General features: G+C 44.8%; 1 protein-coding gene across 1 annotated transcript in view; it reads right to left on the bottom strand.

Moving 5' to 3' along the window:
• Positions 1-22,048, bottom strand: part of adcy2b (adenylate cyclase 2b (brain)) — a 96,800-nt gene that overhangs the window by 50,919 nt on the left and 23,833 nt on the right. Inside the window, exons 4-9 of the mRNA XM_083777117.1 lie at positions 15,587-15,748; positions 12,580-12,729; positions 4,986-5,134; positions 3,713-3,824; positions 1,694-1,821; positions 246-404 (exon numbers count right to left, since the gene is read on the bottom strand). Coding sequence (XP_083633243.1) covers positions 246-404; positions 1,694-1,821; positions 3,713-3,824; positions 4,986-5,134; positions 12,580-12,729; positions 15,587-15,748 — 860 coding nt within the window. The remainder of the gene's footprint in view (positions 1-245; positions 405-1,693; positions 1,822-3,712; positions 3,825-4,985; positions 5,135-12,579; positions 12,730-15,586; positions 15,749-22,048) is intronic.

Raw genomic sequence — 22,048 nt, 5'->3', positions numbered from 1 at the left:
AGGTCCTCAGACAAAGCTTTGTCTGAGGTCCTCAGACAAAGCGCTCCTAGAAATCCCAACTTCCAAGTTGAAAACAAAAGGTGACCGGGCCTTCGCTGAGTCCGTCCCCGTTTCAAATCCCTCATTTTCATAAATCTGCTTTTATGCCCTAAATGGGTTAAAACTACTCTGCGTATATAGCTTGTTTTATACTCTATCATTACTTATTGGTGTTTATGGTGTGTATTGTTTTTGGGTGGTCTTACCCAGGCACGCCCCCTGCCTCCATGTGATTGGCCAGGGTGACATCATGTGACCAGACGTCGTACTGCCACTTCTGGAGGCCGATCACGCCACATAAGACGTTACCAGAGTGAACGCCGACGCGCATGTTGATGTCAACGCCAGTAGCATCACGGACCTTCCTGTGACCATGACAAAAAAACAAAAAAACATTGTGTATACATGTTTTTGTGTGTAATCGACATGCATGTGTGAGAGAGAGAGAGATTGATTGATTGGAGGGTGTTAAAAATCCTAGCGTCCCTAATCATTTGTCAAAAATCACACCTGTGTGAACCGAGTGGTGCAACTCCCCTCTCTCTCTCCCCCCCCCTCCTCTCTCTCTCTCTCTCTCTCTCTCTCTCTCTCTCTCTCATTAGCAGGCAAAAGTGCAGCACTGTCTCTGTCTCTCTCTCTCTGTTTCTGCATGGCGCAACAGCAGCGCCCCTACTGATACTCATACTGGTGCTCATGAACCAACACATAGGTGAACCAACACATAGGTGAACCAACACATAGGTGAACCAACACATAGGTGAACACGGACATTGCTAGTCCGCTAGTCCGGACATTGCTCGTCCAGACATTGCTATTGTAGGAGTGGTTGCACCACTCAAAAAATAGCCAAACTACACACTCACAATGCGTTGCAATGCGAAAGTCATACAACTTGGCATTTCTTTTTGGCCACACCCCTGCTCTGTCTGTGGTCTATTGGAACTTTCCAGAATTCAGAAGTACAGGTGCAAAACAAATGCTGCAGGGTCCTATAGCGTTGAGGATATTTTGTCAAGCAACTCTATGTCTGAAACTCTATGTATTAACGTACACGTTGGAAATGTAGACAGTCGGAAGTGGAATGATTTTCCTCAAACTTATACCAGCAAAAGATAATATCCTCCCCAAAAAAGTTTGTATTTGTTATTTATTTAGGCAGTGAGCTTATCGTCTGACTTTCACATTTGATCTGAAGTACAAACACAGCTGACACTGTCTGGCACTGCTTCCATTTAATCAGTTTGACAGACATTCCCATGTGATTGTGTGTGCACACACGTGTGTGTGCGCGTGTGTGTGTATGTGCGTGCGCGCGTGCGTGCGTAAATATATATTGTTTGACAAACGCTCATGGCACACACTGACCTTCTACATTGTAAGCCGCTCTGGATAAGAGTATCTGACAAATGTGCTAATTGTAATATATTGTTATTATATATATATATATATTGTTATATATATTGTTATATTGTTATATATTGTTATTATATTGTAGGTTAGCTAGTGTGTGTGTGTGTGTGAGTGTGAGTGTGTGAGCGTGTGTGTGTGTGTGTGTGTGTGTGTGTGTGTGTGTGTGTGTGTGTGTGTGTGTGTGTGTGTGTGTGTGTGTGTGTGTGTGTGTGTGTGTGTGAATGTGTGTGTGTGTGTGTTTTACTTGATTGCCTCACACATGTCCAGACCCATCTTCACACAGTTCTTGGCGTGCTGCGGTAGAGACTCTGGCAGCCCAGACACACAGTAATAGCAATCACCCAGGATTTTGATACGCATGCACTCGTTCTCCTAGAGAGAGAGAGAGAGAGAGAGAGAGAAAGAGAGAGAGAGAGAGAGAGAGAGAGAGAGAGAGAGAGAGAGATCCTTGTTGTTGGATGGAAACTTTCTACAGTATGCCTGTGTCCAAAACCGTTAAATTATTATAAAAAAATAAAAATCTTCTCTTATGGGGGGTCCCTGGCATATCTTGACAAATGGGGGTCCTTGACATGGTAAAGTTTGGGAACCCACTGCTCCAATTGCAAAAGTTAGCCTCTCGAACCCATGACCCGGTGTAGTGTATGTACTATGTACTGCCCATGCCACACGCAGCAGCGTGCACGCTAACAGCTCTGTTCTGGTGGGATGCGTTGAGCCCTCGACGGACGGCCACAGCTTATATAACGGCCATAGCAGAGCTATGCTCTGGGCATGCTAGACAGACAGACAGAGCTATGCTCTGGGCATGCTAGACAGACAGACAGAGCTATGCTCTGGGCATGCTAGACAGACAGACAGACAGACAGACAGAGCTATGCTCTGGGCATGCTAGACAGACAGACAGACAGACAGACAGACAGACAGACAGACAGACAGACAGACAGACAGACAGACAGACAGACAGACAGACAGACAGACAGACAGACAGACAGACAGACAGACAGACAGACAGACAGACAGACAGACAGACAGACAGACAGACAGACAGACAGACAGACAGACAGACAGACAGACAGACAGACAGACAGACAGACAGACAGACAGACAGACAGAGCTATGCTCTGGGCATGCTAGACAGACAGACAGACAGACAGACAGACAGACAGACAGACAGACAGACAGACAGACAGACAGACAGACAGACAGAGCTATGCTCTGGGCATGCTAGACAGACAGCGTGACTCAACTGTCAGAATGGTGGAGCGAGTAAAACCCTGGAGACTGCACCCGCATGCACGCACGCACGCACGCACGCACGCACGCACGCACGCACGCAGAGTAGTCTCTCTCTCTCTCTCTCAGCCCACGCCTTCACAACCTGTGGCTGTCAACTGGACACAGATGTCCTTGAAACACACATGATGTGGAGAGTACAGGCTTTCTACATGGTAAATGGTAAATGGTGCATTTATATAGCGCCTTTATCCAAGGCGCTTTACATAGATTGTGCATTACATTCACCCATTCACACACACATTCATACACCGATTGCGGCGGAAGCCATGCAAGGTACCAACCGGCACATCGGGAGCAAGTTGGGGTTCAGTGTCTTGCCCAAGGACACTTCGACATGTAGACAGGAGGAGCCGGGATTCGAACCGCCGACCCATGGATCATTGGACGACCTGCTCTACCTCTTGAGCCACAATCGCCCCGTGTGCGCACGTACGTGCATGTGTGTGTGTGTTTGTGCACGTGCGGGCGTGTGTGTGCACGTGCGTGCGGGCGTGTAATTGAGCATGGACGTGTGTGTGTGTGTGTGTGTTTTAACATAAATATCATTGTTCTTTTGTCAGGACTGGAGATGTTATTGGGGGAGCGTAGTTCATGGAGAAAAGCACAGCGGACGCAGTAGGGCAGTGTTTCCCAAACTTTTTCATGTCAAGGACCCCCAAATTGACACTGATGAGCCCGCGGACCCCCATTTGAAAAATATATGCCAGGGACCGTTAGGTTCCATCCGTTTGGTTCCATTTGGACACTCTCAGATTTACGGCCCCAAAAGGGCCCATTTGGTTCCAAACTGTCATTTAGCTAGGTACCCCCTGGAACTCCCTCAAGGACCCCTGGGGGTCCCTGGACCCCACTTTGGGAACCACTGCAGTGAGGTATCTTTTCCCAGACTATACATATGATCAGAACAATGCAGGGTTTTACATTCAAAACCTTCAAAGTCCACAGCTGCACCTCGTTGTGTTACCTTGGCTATCTGGTCAAACTTGCCAAACAGCTCGTTCAGCATGTGCACCAGTTCCCCAGGAGAGCAGTCGCTGGCCAGTCTGGTGAAGCCCACGATGTCCGCATACAGAATACTGCAGACGCAGACGCAGGCACACGCGCACGCGCACGCACACACGCACACGCACACACACACACACACACACACACACACACACACACACGATCGATTCTATCAATATTCATAAATCTTTCCGTGTTCACTTTCAATTTATTGTCAGGGTCCTGCACAATAACAAGCGGTCGATTTGCGCAGGAACACACATGGCATTAACATGTTTTAAAAACCTATACCATACGTTCATAGTAATTGGCCTGGTCATATAATTCATAAATAATGAAACACATGCGGTGTCGCACGCACGCAAATCAAGACTATACAATGTATACTGTATATACGGTATACATACGTGTATATCCATACACACAGTTGGCAGTTGGCATGCATATGTCTTTGTGCACCAAGCGCACATATACCCTTACACACGCACACGAGCACATCCACACACACACACACACACACACACACACACACACACACACACACACACACACACAAGCCCAGCTTCACTCCACTTATTACTTTTCCCTGCAAAGCTCTCCTGTAATGAGAAAGCGATTCCGACAGAAGTGTACAGTATGAATTGTGCTCAGCTCATTGTGTTTGCCCTCATCAACACAAAGCATACAAAAGGTGGATTAAGTGTAAATTGAATATGGCTCCAGAAGATGAAAGGACTTAAGAAGAGAGTCAAGATGCTGCATTGTCAGGAGACGAAGTAAAACTACGGGCTAATTAGAAGATTGTAACAGAGGAGAGGAGAGGAGAGGAGAGGAGAGGAGAGGAGAGGAGAGGAGAGGAGAGGAGAGGAGAGGAGAGGAGAGGAGAGAGAGGAGAGGAGAGGAGAGGAGAGGAGAGGAGAAGAGACAGAGAAGAGAAGAGAAGAGAAGAGAAGAGAAGAGAGAAGAGAAGAGAAGAGAAGAGAAGAGAAGAGAAGAGAAGAGAAGAGAAAGAGAAGAGAAGAGAAGAGAAGAGAAGAGAAGAGAAGAGAAGAGAAGAGAAGAGAAGAGAAGAGAAGAGAAGAGAAGAGAAGAGAAGAGAAGAGAAGAGAAGAGAAGAGAAGAGAAGAGAAGAGAAGAGAAGATGGTGATACGAGACGAGACGAGGAGGAAAGAGTGGTAAAGTGACAACAAGCATAACTAAGAAGTGAGGTGTTGAGAGAGGGTTGTTTGACCTGACGTTGGTGTGCCGCTGTACGTAGAGGTTGTGGAAGTTGTTGGTGTTCTCCGCTCTTCCCAGGTTGGGTCCCTGCAGCCTCTGGATGATCTCGGCCTTCATCACCCTGGCTATGTGGGCTGGCAGGAGGGATAACAGCAGCCGCTCCTGGACAGCCATACAGAGAAGCTGGGGTTAAGTGACATTTTCATCAATGAACCAACCGGCCACCGCTCTGATATTCTTACGTTAGTTAGTTGCTGCGAGAGTGAGGTCTAGCAAACACCAACTCGGGATTCCTGGATCGCTGCCCTCCACAATTTCCTATCCACATTTTGATAGATGGCAGATGGGCCAGCGTTATGTGCCAAACAAGGAGCACCTCGTGTTCCCATTATTTCGAGAACTCATGGAGGGTCACACTCAGACTATACTATAGCCTTCACTAAACACTGGAACATGGAGTCCGTGCGACCCTCCATGTTTTGATTTGTTGAACGGGTGATTTGAACAACGCACCAGGTAAAGATATAATTTTGGCCATGTTATTATAAGTGAAAAAAGCGTATCAAGTCAGAAATGTTCAGAAACGTGCTGAAATGTATGCCGTTCCTAATACACCATTACACGTCCTGCAGTATACTCTTCCCAAAATGTGGAATAAACTCCACATTGTAGTCAGACTCAGAACTGCAGCTTTACTCCCAATTCTCCACCGTAGTTTGAAGACCCACCTCGTTAGACTCCTCCTCCCCCGCTAGCATTTCTCTCTCCTTGCATGATGCATCCCTTCTTGTCACCTTTGGTCGACAGATGCTAGTTTACCATGCAGATATATCCAGCGCAGCGATAGTCCATTATGACTGTGGTGGCGAAAGTGCATTTAAACACTATGGTATTGATAAATGTAATGAAGCCTACCAGTAGATGATACTTAACACTCTAATTACCACCTGACAAACTCATTAGAGACTGCCGACTCATGTACACCTATTTCAAACTGTGTGAGACAACTATATTTACGGAATGACCATCTCTTGTTACTCCTGAAACTCTGTACACTCCTGAAAGTATAAAATATGTGTGGGACATGTGTGTAAGGGAGTGCTGGGGGAAGCTCTGGAGGGAGACACTAGTCTCTCTCCGGTGTGATGACATATACAACTAGAACTGCACTCTGTGCCTACTTGCTTGTTGCACACAAGTAGGCCTAGTGCGCAAGCAGAGCGCGCAAGTACTGTCGACCGCTACAAACTGTCAAATCTCAGCTTCTCTGTGAAAGAACGTTTGAAATACTTATAGTGAGATCGAAAGCTGCGATGACATGACAGGCAGGAGGTTTCATTATATCCATTTCCCCCGGAAAATTAATTAATTCTCTAAAAGTTGAATTAATTCGTGCTCCTTTAAACCAGCTGTCTCCCCACGTCAACTCTCTTCATTCTCACTCGCTACAAGCTGTCTCAGTCACAGACACATTCCCACCGTGCAATTCAATCAGTCTTTTTGAGCATGGCCTCAGTTCACTGCTCACTACATGCTTAGCTGTCAAAGCAGGTCGTACAGCATCGTGGGTGAATTTCCCCTTTTGAAAAAACACTTTTGGAGTTTTAAGACTTATTATACTACTTGTTATACTTTAGCTATTGAAAAATAGCATATTTCCAAGCTCATAGCGCTATGAGCTTGTAGATCTGCTATTTCTGCTATAAAGATGTGGCACAAATCTTTGAATATATATTATTTCAGAGCTAACCTTTTTAACTCAAATCTTTGCTTCTGGCCAAATACATATTTTTCTGTGGGTCCTTGACATGAAATAGTTTAAGAAGCACTGACATATGGAAACTGTCAGGATTTAGAAGATATTTGTAGAATCGACCTCAGGTCTAGTTCTTACTGAAGTTGAATTTGATGCATGTTCATTGTAATATGTAAATGATTGTCAATATTGTTCATGGAATAGTATCTCATACTTGCTCTGGGGGGGTTTGTTGTGATATCAGAAAAAAATATCTTTGAATTAGTTTTTAATTCATGAAAGAAAATATATTAATAATAATAATAAACAAACATTTGGGGAATGTTTTTAGGAAATGTTTTGAAATAATAATAATTAAAAACTAATTGTAGGAAAAAAAAATAAGGGTGAGCCATAACAATGTGTCTGAGACCCAAATGGTTCCGTGTTTGGGAAGCAGTGGTTTAGACAGAATGATGCTCAGTTCATTGTTTACTTGGTATCCCAGAGTTTTTCTGAAGCACTTAATCTGACTACTCAGATCTGACATTTGTAAATCGCTCTGGATAAGAGCGTCTGCTAAATGCCAACGCTGTAAACTACTTTCGTTAGTCATTATTTGTCTTTAAGGGCTTTAAGTGGGCTGTTGAGGATTTCAGACCATTTCAGTGAATTACATCATTGTTATGAATGACCCTACATGTCTCTAACTGCAGGTAGGGTTATGGTTAACATATACCATCTAATCTAATTTGTATACAGTATGATTATGTTGTGTTTCCTACTTTGGCATTTGGTTTTTGCATATCTTATATTACAATTGACCTATAGCTATAAGCCCTTAGGTAAGCGATTTCAATGTGAAATCCATTTACATTGGAATGAATGAGCCTGGCTGGAAAGTGTCCACGTGGGAGTGTCTAAGTGTGAGAGGCCGGGTCTTAGCTATAGGTGAATTGTGACGTATGGTCCTCATACGTCACTGGCTTATACCTTTTTGCATTGTTCCTGTTCTATCTCCACACGCGACGGGCGCTCCTCAAACCTCATGTTTCTATATCAGTGGTTTTCAAAATATTTTGGGGTCAAGGACCCCAAAAATTACCCCCTGACCCCCATCTGAAAATATGTTGTCCCAGAGAAGCAACAAAGAGAAGCAAACATTTGAGTTCAAAACGTTCACTCTGAAAGAACATATATTCCAAATTTGTGCCACATTTTCACGATGTTTCAAAAATAGCAGACCTACAAGCTTGTAGATCTGCTATTTTTCAATAGCTAAAGTGTGACATAATGCTTAACCCCCTCCCACTAGCATCCACCTGCATCCGTTTCTGAAAGCCGCCATTAGTCCCTCTGTACGTCTAAACCAGGGGTTCCCAAACTGTGGTGCGTGCACCCCTTGTGGTGCGCAAACGCCTTCTAGGGGGTGCGTGACATGAAAAGGGTAATGGCGGTTTTACGGTGTTATTTTATGCTGTTATTTAGAATGGCAAAATCCGGTAAACCACTGTTGTAAGGAGATGAATAGAGCAGCTGTGGGAGTATACAGCAGCTGCACATCTCTCAGTGCCATTCTGTGATTCTGCCAAAATCGTATCAAAATATTATATATTATATATCATTTTCGGCCAAATACAACGAGACTGAGCGTTGGGGGGGTGCGTCAGCTATATGTCAGGAGGTAACATTGGGTGCACGGCCAATAAAGTTTGGGGACGGCTGGGACTCTAAACAGTAAATAATCTTCAGAAGCGTTAATATTGCAACCTCGCCCCCAGCATAACATCAGCAACCCAGGGGGGGGGGAATAAAAAACATCAGAGTTGGAACCTGAGACCAATTGGGTCTCCATTTACCCCACTGAGAGCTGTTCATGAGGTGGACAGCCGCTGCCCCCGCCGGCGGGGGATTGGGGCTTAAGAGGATTTATTTCACCATAATAATATTAACTTGTTTAGCGTATTTAATGAATCTATATTAATTCATGAATTTAAACACGGTTATTAATTCACTTTTTATACCAATGATCCCAGAACGTCCGCCTTCTGGTCAATCACTGCGGCTGGCGGCAAACAGCCTTTTAATACAGCCCAGAAACAGGAACACAACAGGAAACTCCGCTCTCGTCTTTCCTTCTTCCGATTGGCTACGGCCGATAACGTGACACGCGGGTCGTCAACGCCGTGCAAGGAACGCTGGGTTACAGGTGCATGATGGGAAGCAGAGATTATTATTTAAATATTATATCTGTATAGAAACTATTCGGCCTGCATACTTTTGGGGTACAAACTATTGTGGATTTATGAGCTGTATAAACCGTGTATAAAATCCATATTATGCGCATACGATATGTGAAAGGGGAAATTCATTGTTTCCTACTGTTTTCCGACAGCATGCAACAGATTGGGCCCATTTGATTTACTGCATATCATAAGTCAGAGCGGAAGAGAAACATTACCACGGTTGCAAATCATGGCAGCTGTGTGGATATTTCCCTTTTTCTCATCAGTTTTGTAAATAGGCACACGCTGCCTCGATCTGTTCCATTAAGTCAGCCTCCTGCCTGTATTCCAGCTGCGTGCGTGCGTTTTTGTGTGTGTTTGTGCGTGCGTCCGTTTGTGTGTGTGTGTATGTGTGCGTTTTTGTGTGTGTGTGTGTGTGTGTGTGTGTGTGCGTGCGTTTTTGTATGTGTGTGTGTGCGTTTTTGTGTGTGCGTGCGTGTGTGTGTGCGTGCGTGCGTGCGTGTGACTGAACAGTGGCCTGAAGGGGGGGGGGGTGTGAGTCATAAATGCAGCTCACAGCAGAGAGAGTCATTATATTGTTCACACTGCAGGCTTATTCTCTAAAACACAACTGGCAAATTAGCCTAGAAGGGGAGAGGAACTCTGAAAATAGAATTCTCCACTTCAAACTTTCAGCCATACTAGAAAACAACTACAAACACTCTGCTATAAACAATCCAGGGTATAAATAGACTATTTATTAATGTGATCTTTTTTCATTTCCTGAAAAATGAACATTTTGAAGTTAAAGATGGAGTGCCACGATTCTTTTCCACGCTAAAACATGATCATCGGGTATTATTATAATAATATAAGGAGGAAGAACTTTTTCCAAAAAGTGTACAGTATTTGTTAAAATCATGCTTTTATGTGGACACGCCCACCAGTTCATTAAGTATGCCTGGTTTTCCTGGTGGGTGGTGAATGGTGATGGGTGGTGATCCACCTGAACTGAAGCCACACCCACAGCTGTAGTTGTATGATAAAGGCGGAGGGGTTAGGGGAGGGGCTGATAGTGTGATGACACTATATTACTGTTTATTTCATTGGCCCGTTTGACTGTCAAGGGTTCAGCCTCCAGGAAGAAACCCTAAATACAAAGTTAATACACCATTGCACATAAAAACGACTCCAGGGTGTCTAATGGAGTACTGTCAACTCATAGACACGTGAAAAACTGGAAAAATACAAAAATGGTGGCACTCCATCTTTAAGTGGTTTCTTCCCGACAGCACAGATATAATACCAGTAAGAAGCCTAAAGGGGCGAGGTCACATGCACGCATCCGCCTCGTTGGTGGCAGACTGCTGGGCGAGCGCTGGCGCTTTGGCATGGGGGTAACATGGAATGAATTCTGTACTGGCCATATAAGGAGCATGTTTTGAGTGTATAGGGTTTGATGAGGTCAGATCAACATATGGAATGTCAGAACAGGTCAGCTCCGTAGATCTAAGGGTGGTACTAGCGAGGACATTCTCTTGAGTGTACAGGGTTTGATGAGGGCCGGGCCTTCTTTTCCGGGCTTGTTGAGAACTCTAGTTTTCGCCGGCTGCCAGGCATGGCTGAACTAATAATTTTGGGGCGGGCACGTCTAGAGTTTGAATGGACAGGTATCAGTCAAAAGGGAGACATCGAAGAGGAAGGGATGGATGGGGAAGGATCAACATATGTCAGAACGGGTTCTAATGTCAGAACGGGGTCTAATGTCAGAACGGGTTCTGACATTATATCCATATATCTAAGGGTTCGAGGTTTGAGGTCAGATGTGGAGTCGCTGGCCAATATCGATGACATCAGGGATCTCCATATATGGGCTTAATTGTGACAGCAGATCACATTTACTATGACATCACGGTTCAGGAGAAAAAAAGCGATCTCCATCTCTGATGATGTCACGTGATGTCACGAGACCTGGGCACCATATATGGAGACTTTCCCATGTATGGGGATTTTGAGTGATACACCGACTGACGGGAATTGCACATTTTCATAGTGTGTGTGTGTGTGTGTGTGTGTGTGTGTGCGTGCGCTCGCGCACGAACGCACGCGCACATCTGCGCATGAAGGTCTTCATGAACAACAGATTCTTCACAGACCTCAATCAGCAGCACTTAGCATGTAGGCTGAAAAGCAGCTGAAGTGGACCATGCCAAAGAGAAATTAAAATCAAATCAAGGACATTTCAAACCCGAAGGAGCACGAGTGCTGCTTTCATAATCACAGGCCTGGGAGTCTGGAGTAGAGGTGCATGCTGGCACTGTCAAGCTTTCACAATGACACGAGAAGCAGTCGCATGTATTGCAGTCGGTCAGAGCTAGGGCCGACATCAGCACTGCTATGGCAACAATATACGGATGAGAATTGAGATCAGGTGATGGAATAATCAGATGGAAGAATGTTCTTGGTTTGAACTGTATCATGTGAAGTATAAAGTCTAGTTTGTGGTCTACAGAGAGAGAGAGAGAGCATTCTATCCACATAATATGTGGATAGAATGTCTATATTATAGACACAATCAATTTGCCACTGAATGACATACTGTAGAAGATTGGGGCCAGCCAAGAACACACAGACACGTGCACACGCGCATGTGTGAGTGAGTGTGTGTGTGTATGCCGTATGTGTATACGTGCACCACTACACTTTTGACTACTTGTGAAGGCCAAATGTCCCCAAAAGTATAGTCGAATTTGAGTCCGGAGACATTGCGAGGGTTCAGATATATATATTTTTTTAAAGTTGTCCACACCGGGATCAAAGTTTTCTCTTATATAATGTATATGTTAACCTATTCTGGACGGGAACCCCTTTTGGTGTTTTAACTAAGCATTATGTTATACTTTAGCTATTGAAAAATAGCAGATCTACAAGCTCATAGCGCGCCACTCGGTGAGCTTGTAGACCTACAGAAAACTGTCAAAATTTAGAAGACATTTGTAGAATCGAACTTAGGTCTAATGGGTTAAGTAGTTCTATATTCTGATAGTAATTATTGCTGTAGAGCAGGGTTCCCCAATTCATTTTCCTCAAGGGCCATATTTTGACTAGAGTACCAGGCTGGGGGCCGAGTCTGCACGCGCGAGGTCGAGGTCTTGCCCTGAAAATGAATTTTCAGGGCAAGACCCCATTTGAAAAGGATGCCCAGTTTGACATGCATAGGCTACTGACCCCCATTTAATGCCATTTATATCTGGGACACTTAAAAAAAAAAAAAAAAAAAAAAAATCATTTATTTTTATTTTTTGGAAATTCTTTCATGGGCCACAAGGGGGCGCTCTGTGGGCCGCAAATGGCCCGCGGGCCGCCTATTGGGGAACCCTGCTGTAGAGTGTTTGTTCAATAGCAGGGTCTCAGCTGTCTCTCCAACTCTATATTAACACAGAAAATGCAGTTGTGATTGGAAGCGACGACACAAAGAAATGAGCAGGCGCAATTAAAACTTGCGCCTGGTGTCCTCACAAGTATAATAATACAAACGTGTGCGCGTGCGTGTGTGTGTGTGTGTGTGTGTGTGTGTGTGTGTGTGTGTGTGTGTGTGTGTGTGTGTGTGTGTGTGTGTGTTTGTTCGTGTACGTGCATGTATATACCTGTTGGTGCTTCTCAAACTCCAGTTTGATGGGGGACTTGATGCAGTTGCAGGTGTCCTGGTAGGTCTGCCTCAGTGCCAGGTCCATCAGGTGTTTGTGGTAGGCCCCGGCCAGGTTACCACAGGTGAAGATGATCACGTTCGCTAAGATCTGTCACATGTCACACACAGAAACACAACTCAATACATATATACATTTATCTGAACTTTGACCGTTCACCAGGCCTGGAATTTCATCCTTTTATAGGGGCAAGGCCACTTAGTGTGGTCAACTTTTCGAGGGCACAGGGCCGAGTGCCAGGGCATGAAGGCCATCAATTAAAACAATGATTTTGATAATTATTTTAGCTTAAAGGTTAAGGATGATTACATTACATTTATTTTTCAAGGCGAACATTGGTTCAGAACAGTGCTTCTTAAATAAATAATCACAGCTTTAAATAACAAAATATAAGTAGCTACTGTTGTAAAATATTGTACATGTGCGTGGGACAGTCAATATCTACCACTCCATGCAACAGGGAATCTCCCCCTAATCACAGCTATATTTATTCCAATAAATTCTGGTGGTGTGAAGTCTTAATGTGATGGAATTATGGTGTGTGTGTGTGTGTGTGTGTGTGCGTGTGTGTGTGTGTGTGTGTGTGTGTGTGTGTGTGTGTGTGTGTGCATGCGTGTTGATATCAGGAAGTGATGACAGTCAATCTCCACATATCTGCCCACTGGCACCATTGTATCATACACTCTGATCTAAACACACACTTGCACCTTATTTTCCATTCACATCATCCACTGTGTCCACCTTCAAGCTCCTTAAACTGTGGCCATGCATATAAATGGACTGCCCTGGACTCGGAGCCAAGGGAATTAATGAGCCTCATCAAACCTGCTTAATTGTCAATGTGTTTTTCCAATGTCAATGTGTGTGTGAGTGTGTGTGTGTGTGTGTGTGTGTGTGTGTGTGTGTGCGTGTGTGTGTGCGTGCGTGCGTTGTTGTGCACAGCACTTAGGTTCAACACTGTTGTTCTAAACATGCTCTGTAAATAAAGTGGATTGGATTGGATCGTGTGCATGCGTGGCTGCAGCTAATAGAGAGTAGATTAGACGGCTGTTTTTCAGATGGATAATCAAGGAAAGAGGCCAGTGGAGGAGAAGTGATATGTGTGAGATGTGTGTGTGTGTGTGTGTGTGTGTGTGTGTGTGTGTGTGTGTGTGTGTGTGTGTGTGTGTGTGTGTGTGTGTGTGTGTGTGTGTGCATATAATAATCAATTTCCTCAAATGTTCAGTCAAGAGGGAAGTCTCTCCCATACATGTTACTGTACTGTAATGTTCAAGGTGGTCTTTATTGTGACATCTTGTCTGCAGGTACGTTAGTGTAAAATGTATTTTTGTTCCTTGGACAACGTAGCAGCATTTGTAACATTGATATAAATTACAAAGAGCATTTCACCACTTACAATATGCTAAAATAGCGTGAAGTTCTGACTCCTAGCTTGTGGAGGTGAGAGTGCATTCCTTAATTATAATGTCCAGAGTTGAACATCTATTGACATTTCAGTTAACAGCCATCACAAAGTGTGTAGTGCGCACGCACGCACAGACAGACAGACCAAAATAATGAAAATACAGCCAAAAGACACACAACGCTAACAAGTAACATGAATGGAACAGAATTCAATTTGACTGTACATTTGAAAAATGTGATTTTTTTCTGTCACAATCCGGGCAGAGGCCCCTGCTTTGTGTCCGTCTCCCCAATGTGACTCTGCCCAGCAGTGTATTCTTGCCAGGGCTGGTCAAAAATTCAAAAAACGTAAGACGTTTCCTAATCTTGGCTGGGGGGAAACGGGGGGGGGTAGATTTTACTTTCTGTGGGTGTAAAGTAAGATGCAGTGGCATCTAGTGGAGCTTAATTAACCTTTCAGTAGTTGCTGTTAATTTAACCCATTTTGGCCTGACATCGAAATTAAAAAAAATCTCATAAATCATGACAGTTTTCTGACAGTTTCTATATCAGTAGTGCTCAATATTTCATGTCAAGGACCCCAAAAATGATATGCAATTGCCCACCGACCTCCATCTGAAAATATGTTCAGAGTGAACCCCCCAGAAGCAAAGATTTGAGCTAAAAACACTCTGAAAGAATATTATATTCAAAGATTTGCGCCACATTTTCACGATTTTTCAAAAATAGCAGACCTATACAAGCTCATAGCGCGGCACTCGGTGCCGCGCTATGAGCTTGTATAGGTCTGCTATTTATTTTTAAAAACCTGAGCCATTTTGAAGATGATAAGGGCCATGTATGGTATCCAGACTGAACAGAGACATATTTCTGTGCACGCGGCCCCAGGAGGTAAACCCCTGAATACATTTCACACAGTGTAAAGTATTTATCACATTTTGCGTTCATAATCCCAGATCCACCGTCTTGCTGTCCCTCCATATTTGGGCTAGACTGTCAAGACTAGTCATTACTGTCAACAGTAATTACTAGGCCATGTCTTGTTTTTACTTAAAGAGTACCGTGTCTGAATGAATTTAGGTTATTTTGTGATGCGACACATCATTAGCTTAAAAAGCAGCTTTCGTCATTAAAGTGATGTGACGTGTCTGTCAGGCAGAAACATCTCATCTCCATATTTGAACGTTTTTTTGTTATAAACGAATGCCCTATACTTCCTCATACTACACTGTCACGCAAAAGTAGAAAAAAATAGCAGATCTACAAGCTTAAAACGCGTTGCGATGCAAGGCGTTTTGAGCTAGTAGATCTGCTATTCTTTTTAACCCATTCTGGACGGGAACCCCTTTAGCTATTGAAAAATAGCAGATCTACAAGTTCATAGCGCGTCACTCGGTGGCGTGCTATGAGCTTGTAGGTCTGCTATTTTTTGAAAAATCTTAAAAATGTGGCACAAATCTTTGAATATATATTCTTTCAGAGCGAACGTTTTTTTTTATTTTGACGCCAGGCCTAAAGCTTTGGACATCATGAGGATCCTTACCTGCCAGACGAGGGGCTCCAGCTCCAGGGCAGTGGAGGCCAGACAGACGGTCAGCGTGATGGTGTGAGACAGGCAGGTGACGATGCTGGCCATGACCGCTCCTCTCATGGAGAAGGGCAGCATGGTGTACACCACGAACACGATGAACAGGAAGAAGGACACCTGTGCCACACACACAGCCAAACGGTAATGTGGTTAAAAAAGTCTCACTGCAAGCCACAGCAGCAGGAGAGCTGCAGGAACACAGAGGAGGCTTTCATATATGGATTTGAAGGCATCCAATGATGGTGAAAAAGGTACTAATTTATCAAATTTATTTTCTCCAAAACTCAATATCATAAACGACACAGAGGCACTTTTGGAACACGGTTCTTATAGCAATTCAAATCGGTTGTCCTCAAAACCACACAGTCGCTGTCATAAGAACGGGAGGATAGCGCTCATGATCACGGCAGCAGAGCCTTTTTGTGCACGGATGCACGCGCACCTGCAGTCCATCAAGTTTAATTACATTTATGCTTGGTCGCAATGGTGTCGCGCACGCAGACCTCTATGCTCACACATCCGCATTGTGATGTGAGCTTGTATATCTGCCTGCAATACTGTTGCTCCGCAATGAAGTATAAATGTCTCCTAGGGTGCACCTCACTAGCCAACAACACAAGAGGAGGTTGAATGAACTGAAACCAGTGCTCGCCAAAACAACAGCTTTGGAGATCTGCTGGGAATTGATTACATGAAACAGTCACCCGTGCGACCAGTCTCAATGTCTGTAAACAAATAATTGGTCTATATGACGGATCAAATCTAAGATCTGCCAGTGGAATTTCCAATACAAAGAATAACTCCTGTGACCCAGGAGTGACATCTGGCCTTCGGTACTATAGAGCGCACCTACAAAGGCGATTTCACTTCTGCCCATAGGGGGTGCCACAAATGCGTAAAGTTGCACTGTATACTGTATAAGAAATGCAAGCCCCACCCCTAAAAAAAACCCAAGTTGTACGATTTGTCACACACGTTACCGCAGTGACATTTGTTCTCCACATTTGACCAATCTCTTGGAGCGGTGAGCCGCAGCCAGGGAGTGGTGAGCTGCAGCTGTGCTGTGCTCGGGAATCATTTGATTAGTAGATTTGACCCCTCCAATCCAACCCTTTGATGCTGAGTGAGTGCCAAGCAGGGAGGCGTTGGGTCCCATTTTTACAGTCTTTGGTATGACCCGGCCGGGGTCATCGAACCCCGACCTCCCAGTTTCAGGGCAGACATTCTAACCACAAGGCCACTGTCTGGTCTCCCCCCTCTCCGCAGGTTTCCTCGCGACCTGGACTAGACTCAAACTGCACAATCTTATAGTTCTTGGTCATCCGGTCTCCCCTCTTTTTGTCCTGATAATCTGTAAAGAAAGGACAGCCGTGACCTCAGACCATAGCTGCGTATATATATACCTTCATCGCGTGTGCCATGTCAGTCCTGCTGTCCCCATGTCTACTTCCTGTTTCCTCCTGCTGTCAGCCCTCCCCTTCCTGTTATGGTGGCCAATGACAGGGTCACAGGGTCGAAAATGGCATTCCAGATGAGCCCTGACCTTCCTGGCCGTCACAACCGTCTGTTTGTTTCCTGTTTCTGCCGTGTTCCGTTTTCAAACACTCAACCCTGAACTTAACTCTGAGTGTGTACGGATGTAACCACATGGACCCCGTCCGTATGGGTCCCTTTGGTTATACATTTGTGCACTCTCAGGAGTTACAAATTAAGAGAAGATTTTACGGTGTACATTCTAATTTGGGTAAAAATATATTCTCCTTTTGTTGTATTCTCAATTTTGTTCTCTCATATCACTTGGGGGGGGTTGAGGAGTCGAGGAGTGAGGTGACAATTAACAGTATGTCTCCGACAATGAACGTGTCCACGCAGCCAAATACTGGCAAATACTAGGTTCACGCCTACTCCATGCAATATGTGGGAGTGTGTTTTGCAAAGGGGTGTCGCTCCAAATTTGGCGACGTCAGTGTTGGTGACGTCGGTGTTCTCTGCCGTGTTCTACCCAAGGGGCCAGCTAGGCACTCCAATGTTGAAGCGCTGGGCCCTAGTGGTAAGAGGAAGGACTGCAGGCGGACCCATGGATTCATGACGAGGAAACCCCGTGCAACCGAGCACTCAATGTTAAAGCCCAGCTGTACTTCCGCATTTGGGCACCAAAATTTGGTGCCCAAATGCTGAATCAGCGAAAAAATGCGGAAATAGACGGTCCTTCCGGCAGCCTTCCGGGTGCTTCAAAACGCCACTGAGCAACTTCCACTGACATGAATAGCGGAGGGGGCGGAGCTTCGCGCCAGTTCAGTCTCTATCCTTTTAATACTCTATGGTTCTACCGGGGAGGGGAGGGGAGGGGCGGGAACAGAGCGGTGAACCATAGCATCCACCGGGCTGTATTTCGCCTGCAAATTTGAATCCGCCCCTCTAGACCAGAAATCACACTGGCTAATGAGTCCTAAACAAAGAGAACGGTGAGTGTTGAGGTGTTGAAGAGGTGTAGTGGGAGGTATGTCATAATTATACACACCATCGACTTATCACAATGAATTATTTGAGATAATTACAATTGCATAATTGTCAGAATCGTTTCCCCTTCATCTTTACAAATGTATCTGTTAAAATGTCCTACATTTTCAAGCATTTTAACCTTTTCAGTAGTGGCTGTTAAATCAAAGGGCTCAATAAGGGCTCAGGTATCAGACTGTCAGGGGTACAGTAAATATTGCAAGCTGTGCCAGATTTCTGAGCAGGCTGCCAGTGTTGGCCACCCCTGAATATTTTTCACATTTTGTGTACCGGTATTCACAATCTCAGATCCAGCGTCTTGCCAGTCCTTCCACATTTGGGCTAGACTGGGTCAACAACTCAACATCCCATCAAAGATGGGATTAGAGGGACTAAACCAAGACAATAGAGTGTTGAGAGGTGTTGAAGTGGTATACTGGTAGGGACGTCAGAATTATTACATCATCCACATTATTTTTGCATAATCGTCATAATCGTTTCCCTTCAACTGTTAAAAAATGCATAGGCCTAACATTTTCAAAAACTAAAACAAAATGTGCAGTATACATGTTTTAAATATGGCCTCCTTTAGCTATGCCATAGTCAATTATTCATTTTGATTAGAAAACAACAACTAAATTGTTATTATTTGTAAACCATAATTCCCAGTTTAGCTGGTTGATTCCGATTAGGGCTGCAACTATACAGATTATTCTCTTATAGCGATTATTCAATCAATAACGTTTTTGATTAGCAATCGAGAAGTTTGCTGCTGGGTCCCAAGTACAGGGCTCGCTTGTCGCTGTCCGTTAGTGGTGGTGCTGAACCATTGACCAAAACCATGCATCTTGTGGGACGTCCTATAGGCCCTATAGGACGTCCCACAAGATGCATCGTTTTGGTCAATATATTTGCGACAAACCCCTATACTATAGGGGTTATATAATATGAAATGATGCAGGGAGGTCACAGTGTTAGAATAACTTTGTTTGAACTGCTGAGGAAGGCAGGCGTGCCGAAACATGTACGTTTCTCGAGGTAGACTGCTGCTGCTGCTGTGCAAACCTCTAATTGAAAAAATCACACCCGTGTGAAGTAAGTGGTGCAACTCCGTGTGGGGGTCCCCGGGGGGGTGGGGGGTGGGCGGGGAGTTACACACACACACATACTCACTTAAGGAAGTGGTTTGCACCACTTAAGAATATATATAAGAAACCACTCAAGACAGTGCCGTTAATCCTTTCACCCATGTATATCGTCAAGAATGTACACCTCCGGTAGAAGTGGCAAGTGGAAACATTCAACCATGTTACACTGGCAGGGCCCAGAACTTTCCTGGTTCCAGTCGCTAGGGAAACAACATAGTGCAGAATGCAGGGATGGATGCTGCTGACATGGTGGCTGGCAGCGCAGATAGATCATACTATGACCCTACCGCCCCCAAATATGGAGGACATATAGGCAATTACTGTGTGTGGGCACACTATTTGCCAAAACAGGCAATTACTGGTCTCGAGGGTTAAGAGCAGGGCTAAAGTTTCAGATGTGACCCGTTCCGGGACAGATGGGTTTAGTGGGCCTATCATGAATCATGAATGACTATCATTGCGCGTGCTCACGTATGAAACAGCGTTCACGTGTCATTGCCCCAATAACATGAACGTGCGCAATGATAGTCGACGGCCCAGCGCTGGCTCGAACTGCAATACCAAATTCGGCCACTATGTTCGCCTCAGGGTTTCCTCTCGGTGACGTCTCTATTATATTTATTCTCTAAGGCACGCACACACACACATAAACACTTGGTTTTTCCATTCACTTCATCCACTGTGTCAAATTATACTAACTAGTCCTTACCCGTTCTGAATATATGAACAGCAAATCATGTTCAGTGTGCGATGTAATAGATCACATATACTGATAGGGGGGAATTGTTTACAGATGGTCTTGGGAAGTTGGGTTGGGCACAAAAGTATAGGCTAATTAACTGCTGTAGTACAATCATAAGTACACCATTGATGTGTGATGTAAATATGGTGGTGATATTCTGCCTATAAATGGAAGTTATTGAATATTTTCAAGTTCGGTGTTGCACTTTGTAGACGGTCCCTAACCGCTCACCGTCTGCTGCCCATGGAGATAAGCTATTAAACGGTGAACGCGGAGGTTGGCTTTTTGGGCTTCAAAGCAAGTTGTAGTTTGTTCTTTATATAATCAGGATAAGAATTTGATGTTTTGTGTGATTTAGGAAAGTGTCGTTGTCATTGCATCTGTCTGTATGTATTTTGTCATTGTGTTGTTCCGACGGCACGGGATCTGTCTTCCCCAAACGTCTCCATTTGGCCACCCCGAGACCCCGACAGATAAGCATTCCGTTGTGATCATGCTGTTCAGTGTGTCACGCAGCCACGCTGGGTGCGCACAGGGCTGTAACCTGTCGTTGTCAGTGTCCAGGCTTTCAGCGTGCATGTAGCCCATGTGTATGGCACGGCGAAGGAGGTGGTTGAGGAGGGGGCAGACAGTGTGGTCTCGAAACAGTGCATTTAGTACCGGAACTGCATCAAAAAAGAAGCTCCGGGGTGCCAGAGTTGTCTGATCGCTTTTACTTTGAAAGCCATGAACCGGAAACACTTTCCTAAAAAAGTTGACTTTACAAAGAGACCTCAGATCCCCGATCATCTTAATATATTTTTTTACGCTCCAAAAAGCGTTCATATTTTGCGGGAGAGACGGATGAGGAGCAGAAATGAAGCGCCAGCATATCGATCCATTCATCACCACGGAGAGCGCCTTGGATTAGGAGATACGAGTCATTCTTTCCGCCGCGCTAACATGGGAGTCAATGACAAGCTAATAGTTGCACTGAGCATTAGCATATGGCAAGCGAAAAGCGAAATGCCAAAAAAAAAATAGGAAAAATTCTGAATATTCTTATCTCGCCCCGCGTCGCTGGGACGTCGCTAGGACGTCCACAGACGTCGTAGGCACCAATATTTCGGGATCCTTATGACGTTCTCACACGTCCTATGTTTTAATTGTGTTAACATGCCTCCGTCCAACTGTCGGAGCTTTCAGGTGCCTGTGCCACGCAACCCGGCCGCGGCCGCGATGCTTCCCCAAAGAAGAAGTTATGTCGACTGACGCAAGAGTAGCTGTACTATGGGCCCGAGTTGTTTTCCTCGTGTGGGTCTGATGCATAGGTCTGATGCCTGCCTGGGGGCCGTGTGAAAAAGGGGAAGTGCGTTGGAGAATGCAAGGGGAATGTTGCGCCGGAAACTGTGTCCCAGTATTAATCTGTGTCCGTCCCAACATGCATTTCACTGGTGACACTGGTGACACGTGATTTGCGGGGAGATGTGCGGTTGGATTATTTCATATAAATGGGTATAGTACTGTAAATATGACATGAATATGAATGCAAAGTAGTGGTTGAGGTGTGGACAGGCTAGCTGTTGGTGTTGTGCATGGTGAGATGTGTGCAAATGGTGTGGTTTAGTAGGAGAAGATGGCCAAAGGATGCAACACACACACACACACACACACACACACACGCGGCATATGGTCAATGCCTGTGTGAAAAGTGGGAGTGATTGGTGCAGGCAATGAGGAGATACGGGGGTGTTTCTGACAGAATGTCAGACATTGTTAGAATTATAGTATGATGTATGGATGAAAATTACAAATTCAGCTGATTATATAGGCTGTAGGTCCCCTGTAAAGGAATCAACATTGAAATTGTAGTTTGATTTAGTCTCTATTGATTTATCGACCTCCGAACAACTGTGTAACTGGCTATGGGAAGCTTCCCATATGGGGCTTAAGTGGACTGTGGCCATGCATATAAATGGACTGTCCTGGGCCTCGGAGCCAAGGGGAATGACTGAGCATCATCCAACATGCTTCATTGTCAATGTGTTT

This window comes from Protomyctophum parallelum, assembly GCF_964188405.1.
Source record: "Protomyctophum parallelum genome assembly, chromosome: 1".
Taxonomy (NCBI): Eukaryota; Metazoa; Chordata; class Actinopteri; order Myctophiformes; family Myctophidae; genus Protomyctophum; species Protomyctophum parallelum.
Note: the sequence above shows the minus strand (reverse complement) of the source record. Positions and strands in the feature narration are given on the sequence as shown.